Source organism: Zalophus californianus, chromosome 4, assembly GCF_009762305.2.
Source record: "Zalophus californianus isolate mZalCal1 chromosome 4, mZalCal1.pri.v2, whole genome shotgun sequence".
NCBI classification, from domain to species: domain Eukaryota; kingdom Metazoa; phylum Chordata; class Mammalia; order Carnivora; family Otariidae; genus Zalophus; species Zalophus californianus.
In genome coordinates, this window is record NC_045598.1 from 169,634,643 (window position 1) to 169,660,730 (window position 26,088).

General features: G+C 42.2%; 1 protein-coding gene across 1 annotated transcript in view; it reads right to left on the reverse strand.

The window, feature by feature from the left end:
- Window positions 1–309: 309 nt before the first annotated feature.
- The window catches only part of EXT1 (exostosin glycosyltransferase 1), a 281,189-nt gene continuing 255,410 nt past the window's right edge, over window positions 310–26,088 (reverse strand). The window contains exons 5-11 of the mRNA XM_027608895.2: window positions 20,972–21,104; window positions 18,391–18,509; window positions 17,207–17,302; window positions 12,128–12,217; window positions 6,410–6,570; window positions 4,097–4,268; window positions 310–876 (exon numbers count right to left, since the gene is read on the reverse strand). Coding sequence (XP_027464696.1) covers window positions 691–876; window positions 4,097–4,268; window positions 6,410–6,570; window positions 12,128–12,217; window positions 17,207–17,302; window positions 18,391–18,509; window positions 20,972–21,104 — 957 coding nt within the window. The 3' untranslated portion in view covers window positions 310–690. The remainder of the gene's footprint in view (window positions 877–4,096; window positions 4,269–6,409; window positions 6,571–12,127; window positions 12,218–17,206; window positions 17,303–18,390; window positions 18,510–20,971; window positions 21,105–26,088) is intronic.

Genomic DNA, 26,088 nt, shown 5'->3' on the forward strand with positions numbered 1-26,088 from the left:
AGACATAAAGTTTTCTGTTACAACTGTCTACCTGGAGGTCATAATACTTTCTCTCATGCAGCAACGTATTAGAGACAGAAGTTCAAGTGGATCTGCAAATTCAAAGTGGAAAACAATTTGCACTGGCAAAGTGGAATAATGAACTTGTCTTAACTTATGCTTGGTTATTTCTTGACACTGGGTGGAGTGACTTCTTGTGTCTTCCATGAAGTCTGAACATTTGTAACCACAGGAAACCCTGCATGACCAATGGCAATGATACTTGTGGGAAGAAGAGTAGCAGCTTTGAAATATTCACGACCAACACAATTTTGATTAAAGAAAGAACTCTGGTTTTTAATAGTTTTGATCATTAAAAAAGTTTAAACCTGCATAGCAATCATTTCAAAAATAATTATTTAATGTTCCATAATTAAACTGTACACAACCTAGTCTTGGGACATAGAAGCCAGTGAGGTGAGTTTGGAGCAGTCCTGTGCAGTCCCAGGAGCCGGGAGGCGAGTTTTCATTGGCCTTTTTATTTTTTTTTCCTTTTTTTCTTTTTTGTTTTTTTTTTGTCATTCTGTTCATCTAAGATTATTTGGATACTTGGCACAATCTGGCTCCGCTGCTGAGCAGATCTGCACTGGGAAGAGAGAGCAGCTTGACCCCGTCCCTTCTCGCTTCCCCTCCCCCACTTGGCTGGATTCCTCAAAGTCGCTCAATGTCTCGGTATTTCTTCCTCAGAATAGAGACCTGGTCTTTAAAGAGGACAGGGTCGAGCCTCATCTGCGAGTGGATCAGCGGCATGTAGCCAAACCAGCTGGCAAACGTATTCATGCAGCTCTGTCGCTGGGCAAAGTGGTCAGGGTCAGCCCAGCGGGAAGCCCGAGAAGTCTGGGGAAAGGGAGACAAACCAGGAAGACAATGAGCGAGGTGCAAGGTACAACGGGGATGCTGCAGAAAACCAAAGTCAGGTTCGAGGGCAAGCGGCAGAGCTTGGGATCTCGACGGGCCACCGAACCTCCCCTATGCTGGGGAAGACGCAAGCACCAGTCCTGGGTTTCAGCCTTGCCAGAAGGTTTTCCCAAGATATGCTACATTCCTTGACGTTAAAAACATACAAACAAAGCTCCACATTGACTGATTCTCTGGTCTGGGAATGATTTACCGGTTGAGCAACTACTATGGTCAGTAAACATAAAACTTCTCCTTGTACATGTGAACAAATACTATGACTCACAATGTGTTTATGGTTTCAAAGACAGCTTTCTAAAACCTTCTGGTTTACTTGGTTGATTCTGGGTAAGCAGAAAAGATGGCTACCATCTCTTTAGCTCTCGGTGTTTGCCTTAAGGCTGGTTAAATATTTTTAGATCATGTAGAGGACACTGAATTAAAAGAAAGCTTTAAATGATTTAAGTGCTGACATTTAAATAAGCATCATGTCGTTCAAACCACATTTTTATGAAACAAAGAAAAAGGGAACTACCCGATTTTGGGGGAACCCCCCACTCATTTATCAATAGGCAACCATACAATGATGTATATACGCATGCGTGTGTGTTCAGTGTGTTTTTATTCTCATGCACTATTGGAAAATGCTTTCGCAGGAAGGTACATTTTACTGTGAGAATCACTCAGAGTCACTTAAAAAGCACAAATGTCAACGTGCTTGAAGGGAACCACTGAAGGTAAATACAAATGTCAAGTTACCTCTGAGCAGCAGAATAACAAACAAAACACTACTTGTAAAGTGTTTCCATGAAGCTCATTTGAGTCTCATCACAACAACCTGGTCAAGTAACCTACCCAGTCGGGTAATACCATCCCCACTGCACAGATGAGGAAGCAGGTTCAAGGAAGCTACACTTACTTGTTCAAGGCTAGAAAGGGGCAGAGCTCAGGTTCCATCCTTTACCACTTATACTAAGAGAACTCTACTTGGAAAGCCAGAGAAAGTTTCTAACTAAGCTAACCAGATGAGTTCAGATCAGAGCACAGGGTCTCAAAGGGACCTCATTTTGTTTCTAAACTGGTATGGGGCCAGGCTCCCTACCCCCAGGCAAGTGCACATATATGCAAACGAACTAGTGTCAAGAGCTTAAGCTTATTTTTATTCTCTTACAAATGGAAAAAAAAAAAGAATTCAGAATCATCCAAGTATCATTTTTGCCTGTAGATTTTAACATTTATTTTGGGTCAACCAACATTTAAGAATAGATAGATTTCCTTTGTAATCAAAACATAATCTTATTAGCACATGATATCCTTTTACCGATCATTCATTCAATAAACTCATGTGCATGATAGGAAGGCAGGGGGCACATACAGTACATATCTAACTGGACACATCGAGTTATATCTAAGGCTAAATTCAGATTTGTCCCAAAATATGTGTAAAATCACTTGAAATATTGGTTTGGTAGAATTAGGCAAATCTATGCAAAGAATATAAAACAAGGGGCGCCTGGGTGGCTCAGTCGGTTAAGTGTCTGCCTTCGGCTCAGGTCATGATCCCAGGGTCCTGGGATCAAGCCCCACATCGGGCTCCCTGCTCAGCAGTGAGTCTGCTTCTCCCTCTCCCTCTGCCCGCCACTCCCTCTGCTTGTGCTCTCTCTCTCTGGCAAATAAATAAAATCTTAAAAAAAAAAAAGAATATAAAACAAACTCCTAAGGAACCATGTGTTATCAGAGTTCCACTCCTAATGAGTGTATAACCTCAGGGAATTTCATAGAACTCTCTGAGCAAACAATATTAAAGGAATATTATGTCCTTAAATGGACATAGATAAAAATGCCTGGGCACACAGTAGCCACTCAATACATCTTGCTTGAATTGGAATAGTCTATTAGCCTTAAAGATGAAAAATTCTTGCAAATCCTCTTTCCTGTTCTTTTAGTAGTTAGAGGGAAATAAAATTTTCCACTAGACTCATTGCTCACTAAGGACAGCAGCTCTATCATAACCAGTATCCAGACCAGTGCCTGATAATCAGTACACATTTGTAAATACTGAATTATGAAATTCTATAAAGTTAAGATCCTGCAAGATTTTTGCTCTTACTAAATTTAGTGAATGAAAATCCATCAATTGTGTTAACATGAGGTCTGGTTGAGTTTTCCTTTGCAAAAGCTAGGTCTGTATATGATTTTCAATAATGATTGGAACAAGGTACATGGAAAACCTCAACAACCAACCTGATGCAACCCTCAAGTACATCTTTCCAGGTTGACTCAAATGCTGTTGGATTCTCCAGGATTTAACTTGGGTGGATCTAAATGGTCTACAGGTTTTTGATTTCTTCCATATAGTACTGGGCTCTGTCCAAGTTGAATAAAGGTGAATGAGCCTCGGCATATCCAGACCAGCCCGATACAATAGCCGGAGGTATAAAATAAAGAGCAGTGGAAGGAACAGAGCAGGGGATTCAACTCCCACTTCTGCCTCTAATACTAGGTGACTTGTGGCAATATGTTTAAATTCTCCAAGTCCTCGTTTTCTTACTTATAAAAAGAGAAAGTTGGATTAGATTTCCTTGCAAGTATCTTTAGTTCTAAACTTATGTGACTCAACAATATTTTACTTTCATAAAAGTTTTCATACATGTTATCTCAACCCTGTGAGGTCGATTTTTACCGTTTCCATTTTAGAGATGAGCCAACTGAGTTTCAGGAGGTTACTGACTTGTGTATAGCTTCTATGTGCCAGTTCCAGGTGAGAATCAAGGCTTGTGATTCCTAGTCTGTCACCAAGATGCTCACCCAATTCAAGAGCAATCACCAGAGGGCTGTGTTGAGGACAATATTATTAGCTATTCACTAAATAAAGCACCTACAATAAACTTACATAAATTCTTTGTAGGTCTTTAACTCTGGAGAAGGTTGATGTTTCTCACACCACTTTGTAGGTTATATGAGAGCTTTTACATTCTCGAGAGAAAGATACCCTTGACTTACGTCTTCCCAATCATCCATGTGCCAACCATATACTCCCTTGGGGCTTTTAGATATTTTTAAAACATTTCCTCATTATCCTTCCTAGAGGAACTGTGAGTCATTTACCCCAGGCTGAACCACCAGCGAGCAAAGCAGGGAAGGAGAGTTCTACTCTTACCTGCCCCATCATTGTCTCTTTATACTGCTTCTTCTGGGTGACTTTGATTGGAGGCAATTTTGTCACAGCAGACACCAGGAAATTCATGAGGATGTCCTCACAGTTGGCCAGTTGGTCCACCATGTTCTTCAGGCTGGCTGGCAGGTAATGGGTGTACAGGTAGTGATAATATCTGTAAAAGCCAGACAGGTTTCCGAGGTGGCCATCATTATATAATCACAGGTGGTCTTCTTTGACAGGAAACCTATACTTATTGTCTGAATCCCTAAACACATCATGGATGACGATGACGACAGCCATCGCTTATACGGTACTTACTATATGCCAGATAATGTTCTAAAGTGCTTTACAAGGAATGCTCCATATAATCCTCATAAGGAACCTATGATATAGGTACTATTATTATCCTTGCTTTACAGACAAGGAAAGAAGGTACAAGAGATACACACAGATGCAGATATTGCTTGGCCAGCCTGACTTTAATATCAGGGTGGTTGGTTAGAAACTGAATACTCGGATGGTAAGAGAAGTTACTTACACGTAATCTGTATATCCTTACAAACTGCTTTACAATTTTAATTACTGGCTGAATCAGAACTGTATTCAATACTATCCTATAACTCTGAGTCCAACAATATACTATTCCATTTTTGTGTTCTATAAACCATATTATTTTGACACTGTTAGAGCAAAACCCTAATTAATCTGGTGGTCAGTCATTATGGAAGACCCATGATTAAGTTGAATTATTTCTCACTCTACTCTTTTTTTAAGAGGGACATAATAGCATATACTTATAGAAAAAATAACTTGAATGAATCAGATTCATTGCGTGTTGGTGGTAGGGAGGAAAGGGGAACAATGAACTTTTAAGCGGTAGGGTCTTAAGATCAAGATTCAGCTCACCTAAATGCTTATTGTTTAGGCACTTCCAACTCTATCCCGGAGATAGCAAGATTTTCTACCCTTTACTAAAAAAGACTAGGCAGAAGAATGGATGAAAATGACTGACTCAGTAATGTTAACCATCTAAACTCACTAATTTGGCAGTCTTACCCAAGTTCCCTGGCTTTAAAGACCAAATATATTCAAACAACTGCCAAATGTATATCTCCATCCCTGCTGTTATTCCAACATATCCTTTTGGATGTCTTAACATGCCCAAGACTGAACTCTGTATTTTCCCTAAAACCTAAATCCATCCATACGGCTTTCCCCATCTCTTGATGGCCTCTCTATCCTTCCAGATCCTTAGGTCAAAAAAGCTTAACCATCAAACTCTATAACCAATCTGTCAAGACATCATGTTAGAGCATCTTCAAAATATGCCCACAATCTGATCACTACTTACCACTTCTGGCTCCCAGGCTCCATCATCTTTTGCCTAGATGTCAATCACCTCCTAATAGGTCTCCCTGCATCTACCCTGGCCCCCATATAGTCTGCTCTCAACACAGCACCCAGAGTGGGTGCCCTAAAATATAAAAAAGATGTCTCCACTCTGCTCAAAGCCCTGCACTGGCTCCCATGTCACTCAAAGAAGAGTGAAGTCCTCATGATGGGCAGCAAGGTCCTGCATCTGGGCCCCCCATGACCTCTCTCTCTTGCTTTCCACTCAGTCTACTCTCAGCACATTGGTCTTCCTGATAATCCTCCAACATTCTGGTTCAGAGCATTTATCTAACATTCTGGCTCAGCTGTTCCCTATGCTAGAGTACTCTTCTTACAAAAATCTTAGATGATTTCCCCTCTTTCTTTCAAGTCTCTGCTCTGATCTCACCTGTTCAATGAGAATCACTGGCAACCCTTGAACCTCCCCTCTACCTTCACCATTCATGATCCTTGATCTGCTCGACTTTGCCTTTTTGCTATATAACTCACCCCCTTAACCTATTATAGAATTATTACGAATATCATGTCTTCCCCTTGTTGGAATAGAAAACCTACTTAGGCAAGAATTTTTTTTTTTTTAACTCTTTGGTAAATCCCAAGCACTTAGAATGTCTGGGGGTGCACAATTAAGTATGTACTTTTGTTGCTGTTATTCTAAATGTTACTCAGTATGTCCTCCCAACTCCAGACAACCTGATCTGTTTCTCTACCATTATTTCTGGAAATGCAGTAGTAAGCCAGGGGGTTTTATTGGTTTCAAAGACACAGGCTGGCCACACCAACAGAACTTAAACAGAGATGCAAACTCATTTTTGTTAATATTGCTCACGAGATTTGGCCCAAGTTCCTCTTTATGCAACAGCCAGAAGCTACGATAGAAGGAGTTACATAATCGACAGGCAGGATTTCTAAATTCCTCACTTGTGGTAAATAGCAGCTCCTGTCAACACCATGGAGTAGTCGTTTGTCCACTTGGATGTGTACCCCCACCGCTCCTTAGAGTTATCCCAGAAATGGCTGCGCGCCGGGTACCCCACAATCCTCTCGGGGAAGCTCTGCCACACCGTGAAGGCAAAATCCACCTGCAGGCAGAACACAAGCCAAACAAGCAATCAACAGTGTTAACAAATGTCAACAAAACATTACCTTCCCCCTGCTAATTCATGATGCGAAATCCCAGGACTGTTGCGAAACATTAATTCCATGTATTCATCAGCAAATTAAACTGACTGCTTGACATTTTGCCCCGTAATTATGCACATTTTAATGTTTTCTGTTGAAGAAACTTCAGATTAGTGCAGAAATGAAAGAAGAAAAGAAACTGCTGATATGTCCTTTAGAATCCAGTTTGTTCAAGCAAAAACACAAGTCAGAAAAGCAACTGCTGTCTCCCCCTCCTCCTTCCTCGGTGCACGTGACCACTGATTCATGCGAGGCACACATGGGTCTGTTTTGTAAACGAGAGATTTCCCATGCACATCCAGAGTATGAATATACAGCATGCATCATGACTAGCATCCAGCAAAGCCAAAGTGACTAAAATAAAAGCATCCTCTTAAGAGCAAGAGAAAAGAAGTTTAAAAACGACACAAGTTCTAACAGGAATTCAGAGCAGGTATCATAGAGAAATGTAAGTCAGGCGTCTCAGGTTTGAAGATGCTCAGTAAAAAGGAAATCTAGAAAAAGCATCCACAATGAAAAATCACTAAGAGTAAGTAGGGAAGACGCCAAGTGAAGCCACATGATTATTTTATTTGTTTATTTTTTTTAAAAAGATTTTATTTATTTATTTGCGAGAGACAGCAAGCGAGAGGGCACAAGCAGGGGGAGCCGCGGGGAGAGAGGTAGAAAACAGGCTTCCCGCGGAGCAGGGAGCCCGATGCGGTTCTCGATCCCAGGACTCTGGGATCATGACCTGAGCCGAAGGCAGACGCTTAACAGACTGAGCCACCCAGGCACCCCTACACATGATTATTTTAAATAAAATGCAGGTAAATGACTGTCCAGTGCTTATGATAACCCAAAGCAGGTACTTCTCAACCTGCTAAAAACCGACATTTATAATTAGCAAATAGTCTGTTTTCAAATGTGTGAGCAAATTTCTTACTTGCTATGGTTGATGAATGATAAAGAAGTACACAGAAAGTAAAAAAAAAAAAAATTAAAACAGTAACAGCAAACAATCATATAATGCTCATAATCATGTAATGCTTTGGTTAGAGTACTAAACACGTTTTAACTCACATAATCCTCACAATATAACCCCGTGAAGTAGGTAATTTTATAGTCTCAATTTACAGAGAGGGAAGCTAAGGTATATGGAGGTGCAGTAAGTGGCAGAGTCAAGATTTAATCCGGCCATCTGGTTTCAAATTTGTCATGTACTGTTACCACAGCCTCCTTTTTAGCTCTCTTGCTACAGTACTGAGAACAATTCAACTCTTGTACAGGTTACACATTCAGCCTACAAACTTTCTCATCTCTCCTCCATTAGCAATACAAATGGAAATTTCATTTATTCTACAAATATTTCTAGTTGCGGCACTGTGATGGTGGCTGGGAACGGAGTGATGGTGTCGAGTCCAGTTCCTACCTCCCAGAGGTCAAGAAGCAATAACTATGTGCAACAGCCAACAGTGAAAACAACCCAGGTTCTATCAACTGATGAATATATAAACCAACCACGGTATATCCATACAACAGAATATTATTCAGCTCTAAGAAGTAATGAATACTTAGAATATGGATGAGACTTGCAAATAGTGTGCTGAGTGAAAGAAGCCACCCACAAAAGGCCACATATTGTATGAACTGCCCAGAAGAAGCGAATCCACAGAGGCAAAAAACAGATGTGCGGTTCTAAAAGCTAGGGAGTGACTGATGGGGACTCCTTTTCTGGTGATGAAAATGTTTTTGAATAAGACAGAATTAATGATTGCCCAGCATCATGAATACAGTAAATGCCACTCAATTATTCATTTTAAGATGTTGTGAATGTTACCTCAATTAAAAGAACAAAGCAATTCAGCCTAGATCAATTCAGCCTAGTCCCCAAGCTTTCACATGTACAATGTCATCCCCTTTTTGCCACATTCCCACACCATACAATCACTTCTTTACTGTTGTTCTTTAAATTGCCCATCCTTGGTCCCCCACCCCCCCATTAGCCGCATCCTAGGTAAACCTGTCAGCAAAACCCTAGGTCTGGTTGCTGGCTATATTGTTTTCTAACAAACAGTAAATATAATTGCTGAAATATGCTTGCCATGAACCATGCAAAACTAAGGGGCACACACCATCCTTCCGGAACACTGGCCTGAGGGATCTGTGAGGGTCCTTTTATCTCTGAATCCTTTGGGTCTAGAAGTCACTGTTTTTGTGAACAGCCATATAGTCAAATTTTTAGGAAAATCTAGTTTGGCCCCCTAACTCAAGATAAGAGAGCCTTAAGCATATAGCTTGTCCCCCCACCCAAATGGAAACATCCAGAAAAAAAGCAGGGTGTTGGAAAATACATTAAGAAAGCCTGTTGGGGTACAGGGCATCTCAAAGCCAGCAGCAGGGGAGTGGACAGTATTTGCCAGAAGATGGAAATCGGGTTGTGATAACCGGCACGCCGTCACTGGTGTCAACTGATGGGACGGTATCTCATGCAGCCCGTCGTCAATCAGCCCGGCTGTCAGCGCTCTTTGGGCTTTTCCATGATTCTTTGAAAAGGAAACACACACCCTGGCAACGCCTACAGAACCCGATGGGGTTTTCTCATCACATGAATTTCTTACTATCTCAAAGCTGTTTCAAGTCATTTCAAAGAAACTCAAAAAGTAAATTCAGATAAAACTATGATTCTTGTGATAGTTCCGCTTTCCCGAAGATCATTAACACATCAAAGGAGGCAAAGGTCAGCTTAAAAACCAACATCTTTTCTTTTGAGAATTTGCAGCAACCCAGATAAATGTAAATAACTGTAAACCAACTAAATCTAATACCCTTTGCAGAATGTTGTTTAAAAATCTATCCTTAATACTACAGAGAGGCATTTAAACAGGCGGAGACTCCTTAGAGAGGAACTAAAATGAACTACCATCTATTCACTTAAAAAAAGAGAAGCCCTTCATCCTTGACCATCTTAGGTGATGCCATCACTCCATGATCAGCAGGCAAAAGTAAACCAGACTACCGGTTCATCTCCCCCTCCGATTTCCCCCCCCCGCTTCATTCCTCCCCTCCTGCTATCTTCTTCTTTTTTTTTCTTAACATATATTGCATTATTTGTTTCAGAGGTACAGATCTGTGATTCAACAGTCTTGCACAATTCACAGTTCTAGAGGGAAGGGGGGTGGGGGGATGGGTTAGCCTGGTGATGGGTATTAAGGAGGGCACGTACTGCATGGAGCACTGGGTGTTATGCACAAACAATGAATCATGGAACACTACATCAAAAACTAATGATGTATTGTATGGTGACTAACGTAACAATAAAAAAGTAAACCGGACCACCGGCCTCTTAAATTTACATATCACTTTCCATCCACACTGACTTCTAATTACTTCATAGAGGTCACACGTTCCTCCCAGCACCTACCGAGCGGCTGGAATTGCTCGTCTTTGAAAAGAAATTCACCAGTCCCGTGGAAACACCACAGAAGCCGGAAGAGATGTGACTGTGGGACAGGGAAAAAAACAACTCTAGAGTGGGACTGATTGCCCAGGGGAAGACGTAAACTGCATGGCTACCTGAGGTCAAGGGATAAGGATTTAAATATATGCCATCCCTGTGTTGACCACACGTTCCTGCAAGGCGCTGTTCTCCCTGTGTTTGCCGTCGGAGGTCCGCTTTGGAAGGCACAGCCCTGTCTTCCTGACAGGCCAGTGGCTGACTGGGTTAGGTCAGTGGGAGTCGCCCGCAGGAAAACAGAGGCGGGACAGAGAGCAAGAGGTCGGAGTATTTCTCCCTGGCTCCCTTCTAGGTTTGGCAGCAGAGTTTCGGGCAGTTGCCACAACCCCCCATGATCGTAGCTCCCGTCGGGCAGGTCCTCTCCCCAGTTCCATCTCTCAGAGACTCTGAAACACTATTTCCTTCAGACCTGGGGGAGGCGGGGGGAGCTGCCGCTTGTTCTTGCCGCTCTCCAGGTACCTCAGCGTCTTCAACCCCACCCACCTAAGTCATCCGAAATCCCTTCGCTGGAATCACCTGACTTGAATTCTCTTTGCTGCCAGGACTCGGGGGGCCATCGGCAGGAACTGTGTAATCCCAGTACCTGGCACGGAGAGCAGAGCAAAGAGATCCCTCGATAGATTCTTGGGGAGTGAACGTGCTCCTCGGATGCCAGCTTCCCTCGAAGGAGGCAGCAGAACTGTGCAAGCCGCAGTGTCCCATACCCCGTGGTCCATAGCTGCCGTTCCCTTGGAACATTAAACCTATCTTCCCCCCCGCCCCCCGAACCCCTTTCTCCTGCTGACTTGCACAGGACACAGTCAGCTGTGCATTCACACTTTGATCCCCTCAGCATGCATCCCTTCAATCATTCATTCACCGACTATTTGTAGAGCCGGGGCTGCAGAGAAAGCCTTTTACGAAGGTGAGGCCCAGGGCATTTTGTCCTGGGGTTGTTCAGGCTGCACATAATGTCTGTTCAACTCCATCTGATGGAAATTGGAAGCATCCGTGGAATTTCAAGAAGGAGACAGTGGGACTGTTAGCCTAGGTTAACACCCAGTGCCGGCTACATGGACGGCAGACCATTAGAATTGGACTGGCGTCCAGGAAAGTGCATGCTGGTAAGTGTCGATGTTTAAATTGAAAAGAAAATGATTATGAATAAGAGGGGAAAAAGAAAGGGAAAGGTATAAGTAGCTCAGACTCCAGGCTTTTTAGCAGCTACCATTAATAATGCATTTCCAATATACGACATTTTTATAGGACTGTCTTTGGTCCCCTCGATGGTTTAAAGTAAGGTTTCTGAGATCAATACTCATTCAAGTTGTAAAAATTGGTTTTCTATCATATCTATCTCTCCTCCTCTCTCTCCTCCTCACACGTTCTTTGTGCAATCTTATTTTTGGCACAAATACCTGAACATCTGAAATAGCAAGGATCTCCCGTCTCAGTCTTAAAGTGAAACCGTTTGCTCTTGTGTGGGTGAAAGAAAATGAGCACTTAAAACCGAGACAGAGAGGCTGCCTTCAGAACCCAGAATAGTGTTCTCCAACAAAGGCAACACACACCCACACAGGCATTCGGATCACTGGGGAAGGATGGGCCGTTTGCTCTGCACCGTGTGGTCTCAAGATGATGCTAAGCAGGTGTTCCCCCTACTCTTCTGGGTTCCGCACACCTGCCCGTAGCTGTGCTGTTTAAATAGGAAAGGAGGGCAGGCAGGAGGGAAGAGGTGAGGCACAGCCATGCAAATAAGAAGCCAATTAGCAGAGAAAACAAAGCGGAAAATGCCCTTTTCTGGGCGCCAGGTGGTGGCAAGGTGCTCACAGGAACTGGGTTGATTATAACGGACTCTGCAGGAAGTTTTGAAAAAGGTTTTCAGGTTGGCCATGGCCCAGGAAAAAGAAGCGCCGGCACCTTGGGGTCTGGGGCAACTGCCTGAAGAGCCCCCCGCCCACTCCTCAGGTGGGGGCGCTTACCTCTGTGGTTGAAAGCACAGTGTCCTCATCGAGGCTGAGCACGGCATCTGTGACAATGTTGTCATAGGGCAGGAAACGGCTGCTCATAACCTGGGAGTGGGTGGAAAGCAGGCAGGAGGGAAGGAATTAAGGAAAGGAGAAGTAAACTTAGAGATCTGTTTTCGGGAAAATTCCCCCATCCTCACCTTCAAAAAGAATGTTCTGCCATCATGTCACCCCTCAACATTGAAGACTTCCATTTCCCATCAGTGTAGTCATTTGTTCTACAGTTGTTGGGCGCCTACTGTGTACAGACACCTTGCTATTCAAAGGGAGTACACAAAGGTAAGTAAGACATATTCTCTTGTCTCGGAGGACTTCACAGTCTGCAGAGACATCAAGATGCAGACGATCTGTCCCAGCCTGCAACCAGCCACTCGGAAGGGCAGATGAAGGCCTCGTAGAAGAAATGACACGGAAGTAGGACTTGATGGATAGAAATTCACCAGGTATAAACAGAAGTGAGGCAGAAACAGGGCTGAGCGGATGTGAAGGCACAGAGGAGAGAACCAGAACACTGAGGTCTGGAGAGACTAGGCAGATGGAGCTATGATTCCAAGTGTGGGGCACACCCCACTGGAAGGCCACGGCATTTTAGGAGGTACATAGAAAAACATCTAAAAATGCTCCTCTTTACGGATGTTAGCATAGATTAGAAAAAAAATATACACACATGTATCAGTAGCTACAGCAATAACAGGTAGTAGTCAAGTTATTTAAAAATCATCTCACTGAAATGAAAAGTAAGCTGATTTAGAGACAAACATTAAATTAAAAGTAGCCGACGTGGTCCATGGATTTAGGCAAACTGTGAAGGCAGTATATGAATAAAGTTTGGGCAGCTCCAGGATAAGGCACGGTGAGGTGTGTACAGGTGTGTCTGGGGTGAGGGCTTTGGGCATGAGAGGACCAGCTGGAAAATTAAGACTAGAGAGACTCCGGGGAGCCTGGGTGGTGCAGTCGGTTAAGCATCCGACTCTTGGTTTCTGCTCAGGTCGTGACCTCAGGGTCTTGAGATTGAGCCCCACTTTGGGCTCTGCACTCAGTGAGGAATTGCCTTTAGATTCTCTCTCTCTCTCCCTCTGCCCCTCCCCCGGCTCATGCTCTCCCTCTCTCTCTCTCAAATAAATAAATAAATCTTTAAAAAACAAAAGACTAGAGAGACTTCTCTGTGACAGTCATACCTTAAACCTGTGTGGTGAATGTACTGCAGAATAACTAACCATGAGAATAAGAATAACTAACAGGGGCGCCTGGGTGGCTCAGTCGTTAAGCATCTGCCTTCGGCTCAGGTCATGATCCCAGGGTCCTGGGATCGAGTCCCACATCGGGCTTCCTGCTCGGCGGGAAGCCTGCTTCTCCCTCTCCCACTCCCCCTGCTTGTGTTCCTGCTCTCACTATCTCTCTCTCTGTCAGATAAATAAATAAAATCTTTAAAAAAAATAAGAATAACTAACATTGTAATAGCATCGCATTTCTCCTTTGTAATAACCCCATTTTACGTCTGAGAAAGCGAAGGCATAGAAAGATTAGGTGTCTTGCTCAGGACGGACCTGCCAGCATTTCATCCCCCACGGTGAGATTCTGTAGAGCACCTCAGCCACTATGTGACACCTGTCTCAGGTTCGAGAAGGACCTCAAAAGTGAATTGGGGGCACATCAGGCAACCTCATCTTCACCACCTTCCTCTGGAAGTCATATCAACAGTTATGACACCCACAAATCTGAGGACCCCCATTGCCGATAAGCTCAAGCTTGTATTTACAACAAGAAGCCAGGTGATCTATGAGATTCGGTTTCCACGCCCATGAAGCTACTGGAGGGCTGCTGAACATTAAAGGATGGGAAGTGCCCACTATTTTCCATCTCTGGGAGCTCAAGGGATGTATCTACAGCGTAAATGGCTCCAGGGTCTGCTCCTACACATCTGTCAAATGGGTCAAGTTTTCTTTTTCTTTCTCAGGCTTTCAAAATAAAATAAAATACAAAGCGATCAGCAACCCCATATACACGGTGCTCAGAAATATCAGCCTGAAGCAATTCTCCTGATACTGTTTACATGTCCACCGACTAACACAGAAACCATTAGCTGCCAGCTTAGTGATGCCCTGACCTTTCCCTTGTTAAGTCTATAGGGGAGAGCTGCACAGACAAGGCCTATAAATTCAAAATATAATGTTGTAGCCAAAACAGCAAACACATCAACTCTAAACTCAAGGCTAGATATGGAAACGTACAATGGGGAATGAGCAGGACCTATGACCTCCTTCCCATTACGTTCCCAACCACTGGTTTTATAAAAGGATCCATTTCCTTTTTCTGAACCTGCTTCATCAACGGAAGTTATGAGCCCATCGTCCAGCCACTTCAAATTCTAGTGTAGAAACTAGACGCTCTCTTCCAAATACCTTGCCTCGGCCACATTCCAAAAGTTGAATGGTTTAACATGAAAGGAACTGGAGTACTTAGAAAGTCAATCCTAAGTGAAATGGGTTTTGCTTATTAGTTCACATTAAGAAATATTTAGCTACCATATACCAGCCCAACCCCTTCTCGAATTAGCAAACATGGGTAGGAAATGACCAAGACTCAAGTTTATTGTCTAATGGGGAAGATAAGGAATATCCCTAAGTAATTATACAAAGCACAGTAAGAGTTAACATTTATCAAGCACCCACCATGCGTATCCACACTTCCGAGTGCATTTACACGTCTAGTATTGTACCACTTGATCTTTTAGCAACCCCGTTTTAGGTATTATGATTGCTTCCATTTACTGAAGGAGAAATTGAGGCACAGAGACTTAAATAACTCGCTTTAGAGCCCATAAGACAAACTGTAATGTTGCAATGCCACCCAGAAGAGTAGCTGACCTTTAGTGGACCCTGGGTGCATCATAGGCCCAAGGCTAAGCCCCTGTAATGCACTATCTCATTGAATCCTCAAAATGGGCCCGAGTCTTGGCCAAGGTTCCCCAGAATACAGAGCCTGAAGTGACACTTAATTAATGCTTTACTAGGTGGTGCAATCCCAGGGCAGTGAGAGTGAGGGAAAAGGAACGGCCCACTGGAATCAGTGGCCAAGGTAGAGGCTAGGACTTAACAAACGGCCAGAAGTCCAGACACAGATATGGCTGGGAGAACGTACAACACTTGATCTCAGCCAAAAGGCCGAGAAGCGATTGATATGCTGGGAGAATGTGAAATATCTTATAAGCTACAGCTTATCGAGCCACCATCTTGTACATGAAGAAACTGGGACTACTCACAGAGTGAAAATAAAAAATCAGTCAGTGAATCTGTGTGTAAAAATGCAATACTAACCATAGAAGTCAGAATGGCACCCAGTCTGACTGGATCCTGTTTGATATCCTGACATATTCAAAGGAAGACTTATCTACCAGAAGGAGAGCTAGTCACCCACGGAAGCACAAAAAACAATGAATTCCCAAGTCCAAAGTTGACAGCATCCATCTGAGCACTGTTTGGGACCTCAGGCATTGGCACTGGGGAGACAGACGTATGGGATCGTATGCCATTCCTTTCGTGAAACCACATCTATGGTGAGATGGATTTCATAAGGGTAAGTAAGACCCATGCCGAGAGGCAGGTGATTTTCTAATTCCCACCTTTACCCATTAAATGCTTATGAAGCAGCTCTTAGATAACCATGTTGCTTGACTCCAGTCCGGCGAATGCTGGGACTTTATCCATCATATCGCGCACCGTGTTCCAACATACTACATGGTGCCCAGCACAGAGCAGGTGGTCATACATTGGAAATGAATGTATAATGCATTGATCATCTTGCCCACGTGACAGTTGTAATTCTCACTGCATCATGTCGAACTACATGAAACTGCTACTTTTAGCAAGCCAAATGATGATTTTCAAATGGTTTGACCTAATTGATATTTTTTATCCTGGCTCAAAGATGTTTTACTTAGTGTGAGACAATCTCTCAAGACCTGCCTTCTTGGGGACTAACAAAGGATATCTCTTAGATGACATGCTTCACCAATCTGTTCCATTTAGTAGCAACTAATTTCTTCACAATGGATATGATCTACAAGAAAGCAACGAGCAGAAGCTAGAGAAAAAAGAACTCAGCCCTGGCTGCCAAGAGCAGAAGAAATTCCAAAGAGGAGGTAGCATGGGAACAGGGGCTTAAAGAATGCATGGAAATTCTGATAACAGAGATAAAGCATTGAGACTTACAGCAAAAGGGAACGGCAAGGATTAGAGGCAGGAGGGGATACAGTGCAACTTAGAGAACTGTGAATGATCAAATTTGGTGAGAGGACAGGGTCTGGGTGGGGGAATCAATGAGAGAGAAGAAGACTGGCAAGGCTGGCCAAGGCCAGATTACACATGGCCTCAAATGTTGATTTTGAGCATTAGCAAATAGAGTCCCTTAAGGCCGAGAGATGATTAGAAGATCATTCAGGTCTAGGCAAAATGAATTGGAGAATGGAAGCAAGGGGCCAGCTAGGCAGCACACGTGAGTCTCTGATGGAGACACCCAAACGGAATTAAAGTGCAGATGTCCTTGTGAAGAGAAATGTGAGGACGAGCCACTTTCTGAAAGACACAACTGATCCAGATGAACCAGCCAAGCAAACCTCATGCTTGGCCACCACCAGCAGCTTTGTCTTGATCCTCATCGTTTATACAAGGATCACTATTGCCAGGCCCTGAATTCACTGTATCCTAGTAGCAACCCTAGGAATATGTGTTATTACTTCCATTTTGTAGACGAGGAGGAAACCGACGGTCAGAGGAGGAAAGGATACGCAGGGCCACAAATCTCCTAAAGAGATGGTGTTAGGACCCACGAATCCCCAATTCAAGAACCGAGAGCTGTCAAAGCTGAGGATTTTCAGTGACAGGGATAATTTTAGAGAAAAAGAGTCCAGAGCCAGAAGCTCCCCGGGGAGGGGGCGGGGCAGGAAGAAGCTGTCTACAGCCAACACCCACAGTGCCGCAGGGAGAAACAAACACTCCATGGCGGTTCCACGCTCAGGGCCCTTTCCCGTCCTACCTTGCTTTCTCCTTCGATCACGATGACAGGCACAGCCGTGGCAGGCCAGCGGTGTTTGGCTGGTAGGGGCTTGTCACAATTCCATAGAACTATGATCTGAAAGGGACAGGGGGGCATGAGACGGCTTGGTAAGGCTGGCTTGAGTGAGGCCTCCACCCAGCTTCTTCTTAGACACAGAAAGAGGCCTAAGCAAGGCAGAGAGGCAGATATCAAACTTGAATTTTAAAGAGAGCCCCCCTCCCACACAATCTCCAGAACCCAGTCACCTCAACAACTAGAGAGAGAGAGGACAAAAAGAGCACCCTGAAAAAAACTACATCAAGGGGGCAGGAGAAAGCTGGGAAGAAAAGAAGTAAATTTCAGGGTTGCTGAATCTTGATACAGTGGTTTCTTAAATTCTGATATCGTTTGATGAGCAACCAACACCGACCAAATTAAATAAAAATGGGTAGCGAGCTCTAGAACACTGGCTAGGAAGCAGTGCTACTCCAGCAACTATGGGAGAGAGAAGAGAATCCAAGATGGAACTAGTAGGGTGAGCTCATGATTTGGACTCTCTAGAATGGTTGCTGATTTTATGTGACTTTATTTTTCCCAGTAAGTGTGTTCAGTTCAGAAAGGCATACTTCAACATGATTTAATTCTTTACAGGTTTGTAAGCCTTCTTGTACAACCTAATTTACAAATCCGAAATGCCACTGTGGAAAGAGTATGGGAGTGACACTGATTTGGAAAATTCTGTTATCATAGAATCTTCTGCTCCCAATTTTATAATGAAGCTACGGGGGCTATGAAAGAAAAGTGGACACCTCCTGACACCAGCAAGTCTGTTTCTTCCGTTAAAAACTTCCGTCTTCTGGGTCCTCCCATGGCACGTCTGAGGTTACCTTAACACTTTGACATTTAAAAACAAAATAACGTCCTTACGCGTTCTTTCAAGAATGTGTTGGTTATATATATTTTAACTTTACCCCAGCGAAACATCTCTTTGTAACCCATCCCTTACCAGTGCTAAATTTCACTTCCGAGAACCTTTAGCTCATTGGATGAAAGGGAGGAGTAACAAGCATGACAAGTGAGAGGGAGTAGCAGGGCATCGCTGGATGAGCCCCAGGGAGCAGAGCATGGAGGAGGTAAGAGCGGGGTCTGCAGGCGGCAGGAGTGGCGGCTGGCCCCCCACTCACCTGGGCACAGTACTGTGATCTGGCTGCAGCCACGAGAAGCTTCAACACTGGCTGGGACTGCGAGACCAGGGGGGTCACCGCATGGATGACTGCAGTGAATTTGGGGGGGGGTTTTAAACCTGAAATAGAAACGCCAGAGAAGCCCAATGAAACACTGGGAAACAACACTTAGAAAATCATTCCTCCTCACTCCATTGCCTTGCCCTGAAGCTGATGTTCCCTCCTCGCGTGTTTTTCTTTCTCCTCTTCTGTCCTGACAGAACAAAAACAAGGTGAAAAGCTGCCAGGTAACTGCTGCCTGAGACCTTGATAACTTACAGCTGCACGTCCACCTGTACGCTCTTCCTTGGATAACCTCTTTCTTCCCTGGGGATGTGCCTTTGACCTCCCTGCGGCTTTTTAGGGAACCCAAGTCCGAACACACAGCCCACCACTCACCACCCTCTACTCCCAGAAGTCTACTCCAGCCACTGACATCGTAACGTGGATTTAAGGAAATGTGCTCTCTCCCTGGGTATTTGAATAGCTATTATTCTTCATGATGGAGTTAAGGGTTTGTTTTTTTTATTTGTCTTTTTGGCCCAATTAATACTATTTCCAATAATGACCAGCAGGTGGTAAAGATTCAAAGAACAGCATCCAGAGCATCACTGTCTAGGTTTGAGTCCCTGTGCTACCGCCCACTGGTGGTGGGATCTTCCCCTCGGTGTCTCCACAGCCATGAAATGGGGCTGAGAGTCAGAGCATCAAACCTATAGGGCTGTTAGGAGAACAGAATGAAAGGAGTGAACGCAGACACAGCAGTGAGAACAGGGCCCAGCAAACAGTAAGTGCTCAATATGTGTTCGCGGCTATCCCTCAGCCCCATCATCATCATTTTGGAGCAGAAGCCTCTACACTCTCGAGAAGCTCTTTCTGTGTGGTGCTGACATAAGCTGAGGGAAGAAGTACGTGACCCAGACCTCCGCCGCTGCGTGCTCTGAAGCCCTGGGTGGAAAGGTTTAGATAAATATGTAAAACGAGCAGGAGCCATGGAAGAGAAAGCAGCGAGATGGCTTCTCCCCCCAAAGGAAGTTTTCTGGAAGAACTCACTAAGAAACTGGAGACACATTTAAAAACTTTCTAAAACTTCAGTAGTTCGGACCCAGTAATTTTGTGTTCTGGTAGCTTCAATGCAAACAAGAGTATGCAGTGACATTCGAGTTAAGCTTTGATGTTGATAGAATAAAGGTAGGAATCAGACAACGTCTACTCAAGGATTCTGCGAGTGTTTTGTAGAGCAAATTAGATCATCCGATTGGTACTTTAATTGCATGTTAGAAAGAAGCTGACTTCTCTGCTTTCTCAAAACTCTGCCAAAGAAGAAGAAGAAATAGGGTGGAGGGGTTTCCTTTCTCCTGGTGAGGACAAGTCACCGTGTCTACATTTTCCTGTACTAGTTTAGGAAGCATCATGTACACACTTCTAACGTGCTCCCTCCACATGGAGATCTCACTGCTCTGTAGGAAGAAATATGTAGACATTTTTTACTGACTCTGGCCTTATTCTGAAAATTACCAAATTCTAAATACATTACCCTGTGTGGGCCATTCACTGATTTTAATACAGTCCCCATAATATGTTTGGTTTGGCTTAAAGGGTTCTTTGTCACTGGTTGGTATTTCGGGCCACCACTTCTTTTAAGTTTCTTTTTAGCAGTTTCAAATTAAACACGCACGACTCAAAAAAAAAAAAAAAAAAAAGAGGTGAGATTGTTATGGAGAATATCGGCACAGGGTGGAAAATCTAGAGTCTTTTTGCCACATTGACTTGAAAAATGCTTTACTATCCCAGAGTTTCTCCAACTCGGAACTGTGAATGAGGGATAAGGTCTAAAATGTCACTAACGCTAGCACAAGTGAGTCTCCACGTACAGAGGGCCTATGGCAGTAACAACAGCCTTTTGGAGAGCTTTCTCCCTCTGTCCATTCTCTTTCCCCATTATGATTAGATGAAAAGCTGCTTGAGAGCAGAGATTGTATCTCATCTGACTTTTTGTTTCTACCACCTAGCATTGCATTAACGGAGTACATTAAGACGAGCACAATAAACGTTAAATGTGTGAACAGAGTTGTCTCTTGTCATCCATTCTTAAATCTTTCTCCTTCCCCTTTATTAATTTGAATTTTCTTTGGTAGGAGAGAGAGAAGTTGAGATTGCAGAAAAAAAAAAGAAAAAAGAAATTAGGGAGAGCTCTCCTGGTTCCATCTTATATATGAGGAGATGTAAAATTATAGCAAACCCATCATCATGTTCGAAATGATCTGTAGTTTGGGGAGCCTGTTTCTCAAAAAGGAATGAGTCTACTCTATGTGAAGTCCAGCTGCTTAGACAAGAAAGGAGTTTTTTCATTTTGCAATGCTCTGCTGGATTTCTAATTCTTGATCCTGATACACCATTTAAGGATAGGGCTCTAGAAAGCCATGTCCAATGTAGGCTGGTAGGAAGACCCTGCTACAGGATGGAGAAATCAAGGGACTTGGAGTCTGGACAACATCTGGAGGGTAAACAAGGGGCAGCAACCTGGAAGGAACTCACTTACCTAAATTAGCATAGTAGTAAGGAAAGTCTCCCAGATAAGATGAATACTGTGGTAGTACGAACAATCCTCCAGGATGTTTGTTCCATATTAAACTGTTACGTGATATGTGCTTGAATATTCTGTCCTGAATAATCTAGAAGATAAAAACACAGTATGTGGTGAGAATGAGACCTTGACGATATTTGATAAGGAGCATGTTCAATCCAAATGTGAGGAATGATGTCCCTCAAAGTAGTGACTCTATCCCCAAATTTTCCACTGATAAAAGTGTCTGGGACACAGACAGAGTGACGGAGCAGTGGAAGAGAGTGGGAGAGAGAAAGAGATGAATGATGGCTAATCAAATTTCCTAATTAAACTTCAGTTTTACCATAATTCTACCTTGTCTTTCTATAATAATAAGTACATTCTCATTTCAAAGCAGAGTGTGTGGAACAGCTTCCCTGATGGCTGAGCCAGGAAGATCTGTCCTCGGTCCACAGAGATGTGCATGCGGAGACCGGGTTGGGAGGGTACAGGAGGCATGGAACATTCTAGAAACCGTTGAAGTTCCGATCTGTTCCTTTAATTGGGGAGGCAGATTTATCTGTCATATTTTGTTTTCCTTTCAAAGTCAATTGTAGGACTCTGGGGTACTGGTTAGCTGAAGTTTTTCTACATTTCATCTCAAAAAGCAGTGAGTTAACAATTGTTCAAAACATCCCACATAATAGGACAAGCACCATGGCATATGAAGACTAATAGCCATGCTAGTTCATTAGTTTCTTTGGACTTTGGGACCTCGCAGATCATTAAATTCTACATTTAGAGTCAAACATTCTCCCATCCTGAATCATTTGTCAGATGAACGTGATTAGTTCACTTTACAGATTTCTCTCTGTGACTTTCAAACCCTTGTAATTATACCATCCACTCATTAAGACATGATTTGGCAAATAATTAACCTGATACAGGATTTCATGTTTGCAGCAATTTTTTTTCTGTACTTAAAAAAAAAAAAGTCTGCCATGTCTCTCAAGAGATTTAAGACCTAAATCATTATTTTCAAGGCCCCCATTTAATGCAATGTGACTTTAAGTAAAGACCATTTTCAATGGAGCTTTATCATTTAAGGTTATTAATACAATCATCTCATCCCACATAGTGATAGATAAGTAATAAAGTGAGCTACATTTATTTTGCAAACCTTATCATGTTTACATTTCTTAATGAGAGAGAAGAAAGGAAGCAAGGAGGTAATTTGGAAGAACTCAAATATTTTAGTTCAATGATTTCTGCATTTTTCTCTTTCCCCCAGATCAAAACTGCTAATTTTACATGGCTAGGTAGAAGTTTCTAATTTGGTGGAGAGTTTAGGAACCTAGCTAAATTATTAACATTTACTTTCTTTGGGACAACAGAGATGTGTTAAAAAGCTGTTGTCTAGGCATTAATTATGAGAAACTTCTTACGGTTGTGAAGGGTTTTCATATGGCGAGCAATTTCACTTCATATACCATTTATCCTAGTTTTATATTATTTATATCTTCCAAATCTACTGTCTATTTTCCCTTACAGCTTTTTGTTTAGATCAACTTTTTTTTGCTTTCCAGATTTATGTACTTTCCAGCATGTGGTCACTTAAATGAACTTGGATATCAAGACACAGAATAAATTGAAAGTAGACAGCATCATAAATCCCACACATTTACAAATGACATGTACCCAAGGGATGCCACAAAATGGGTCACCATCTTTCGGCAGTATGCTTCTCATTGTCATACTCTTTCTGGTTCAGTATCACAACATTGTTATTGTTTTGAATTCAAGGATACAACAAGTTATAGTATTCTTCCGAGAAAGCAATGAGCATGTCATACTCTCTTCAAATGAATCCTGATAGGAAGATATCAGCAAAGGTACAAAAGCAATAGCAAATATTTCATTTAACCTGGGCCAAGCAATTTGCCACTTTATGTCTCACTTTTCTCATTTGTAATAGAACAATAAAATATCACATAAATTGTAATAACCTCTCAGAATTTGTTAGGAAGAGCTACCTAAGTTTTTACACTTAAGACTTGACTTTTTTGCCTTAAAAAAAAAAAAAAAGTCTCATTCCTGCATTCATTTTCTAGGCATAGATTTTTCCATTTTTACACTGCTATAATATCATAGATATTATATATTATAGATAACTTTCCATATTATTAATAGTGTTCATGGGTTACTTATCCTAAATGACCAATGATAGTGTAAATTTTTTCATGCAAAGCAATGACTATATTTATGAATTAAAATTTTCCCCATCTAGAATTGATTCTTTAGAAGTTTGTCAATGGGCATAAATATTTTTAAGGCTGTTCATACGTACTGACAAACATTTTCTAAAGGGTTTGTAACAACTTGCCTTCTCAAAAGTCTGAAAGAGTATGGATCTCACTTCACCAAACAGAAAAGTCGTTCTGTTCCTCTCCTAATGTCCAATATTCCCTATCGCTACACTGAACAGCTCCCAGGATCCTTTCAGAGCACTAGAGCTTACTCTTTATTGCGGAAGAAGACATCACACTTAGAAGTTGCTATAAAGAAAATCAACAACATACACACAGACACATATACACACACAATACAAAAGCTTTTCATTACAGGTGTAATTGACACCCCTGATAAGGATAATATTTCTCATTAATATGAATTCAAAGGGAAGAATGACAGGCTCCTTATTTTTCTTTTTCTGTGCCACCTGTTTTATGAATAATGGACTATTGGTCACAGGTTACTATCATTCCGTGTGGCCCTGACTTGGTCTTTTGACCAATGCAAGGCTGCCTCACACACGCAGTGCCACCATATGCCACCTCACTTTGAGCCAAAGCATTCTACTTCCATTATCTCACTGATTTTTAATATCCCACTACACAACAGCATCAGCAGTACCATGGTTTGAAATGTGCATTGTTAGGCAATAGAGAAAGAGAAAAAATTGGAGCATACTTCATAAAACTCCATTAAAAATGTGCTGTCCAAACTACCATTAGTTCTTCTCACACATCATTACAGTCTTGTGTACTTTTCTTTCACTCACCTTGATTCTAACTGAGCTCCCATGGTTCAGTCATTAGTGCCAGGTTACTGCTGTGTAATATTCTGACAAATAATGGGATCTATGAAGGAACACTGTCTTTGTAATATTTTATCACTGTCCCCATCATTACTTCTCCAATTTGCATACACACACAAAAACTGAGCTCCAAAGAGCCTAGCTCTGATTCAACAGCTCCTTAATTCCAAGATACAGAATTAGGAAGCTTCTATCAGTCCAAGGCCCAAGTATGACAGAGTGCAGGGCACTGTAATGTATTAACAACTTGATACTGGCGCTGGAAAGAAGAGGTCCTGCTTCCAGTTGTGTCTAAGCATCACCTGCAACACTAAGGCTCATACCCTCCAAACACGGAGGCATCCCCTTCCCATGGCCTAGAGTATGGCAAGCAGGAAGAAAGGTCCAGGGTTTTAGAGTCTGGGTGTAGAACATCCTGAAAGCAAAGGATCCTCAAATCTATGTTGTCTAAGGGTAACTGTGAATTATCTTCATAACTTAGGAGCTCCAACACAGACTGACTTATATCATCTAAGTTCTAAGCCAAGTAGGCATTTTTGATATGTTATACTTAAGTCGTTCTCATAAACATGTTGGCTTTATTTGTGTATGTGGATGGCATTTTCTGCTATGTTCTCTGCTTTTCTATTTACATTGAATTCTAGGGTAATCTGTGTTCTGAATTAAAAAGGGAAACTGGATGGTATCTTTCATGCATTTCGGTTGAGGGGTCAAAGTGTTACAATCCAATCTTGGAATGATATATGGAGATTTGACAGTTGCTATAAATTTGAATGAAGTACATGGTTCATAGTGTTTTCAAAACAATTGTGTCGCTAAAGAACTGCATGGCTTAAATACAAGCGGAAGAAGGCCTTTCTAGCACAGAGATGACAACAGCTTGACTTGAGATTCTATTCTGATGAATATAACACATCCAACTGTTCTTACAGGATAACTGAGCACTGCTAACTGAATAGGCAAGAGATCAGCTCTATGCAATAAACCACACTCAAAAGAAATGTAATTAATGAGATACCATCTTTCATCTGGCAAATCTGCACAGTCGTGTGTGTGTGTGTGTGTGTGTGTGTGTTTTAATTATGATCCTTAAGGCTAACAAAAGGGCCGCTAGAGAAGGTCTCCCCCTCAGAGGGCTTATGAGAGTCCAGACTGATGCATCCTTCTTGAAGAGTAATTTGGCAAGCAGATCATGAACCTAGACTCTGGCTTAGTAATAATCCCACTTTAAGGACTCCATCCCAGAGAAATAGAGATATAGCCGAAGATACACATAGAAACCCGTTGCTCGGATAAAGACATCTATATCTAGATCTCTACAAAACAAACAGCTAGAAACAACATTAACAGCCAACGGTAGATTAGTTAAATAAATGGAGGTCCACCAAAGGAGGGCAAAAGGTAGGAAAAATGAAAATATGTGGCCTTTGTGTTTTAGAGTGGACAATTAACAGGGCAGAATCAAAAGGCCAGAAGCAGACCCAGAGGTGCATAAATGTGGCATGCGACAATACTGAGGCAAGACAACTTCGTATGTTGGGACAAACTACACAACAATCTGTCAAAGAAGAAAAAGAAATAGACTTTTCAATACAGATCATATGTATAAAAGTAAATTGGATTAAAGAGCTAAATGTAAAAAGTTAACTGCGAAAGTACTAGAAAAACATAAGGGAGTGTATGTATATAGATTGTGTGTCAAAAGGTCCTTTCTGAACAGTAGCAAATGGAAAAGCCACAGAAGAAAAGATTGCCTCATTATAAACAAAAGAGAAAGGGATGCCATAAGTTGGGGGAAATATTTGCAACAAAAGAGTCAAAGGGTTAATATTTTTCATATAATAAGCTCTTAATTTATGAGAATAAGTGGGACAATGCTGTGGCCATTTCTATTTCTTTCTTTGTGAGTTGCCTAAGAAATATGAAAAAAAATCATTCTTACTAGTATCACAAGAAATATAAATTAAGAAAATAATGATTTATCATTTTGAAAGATATAATGTCCAATATTGGT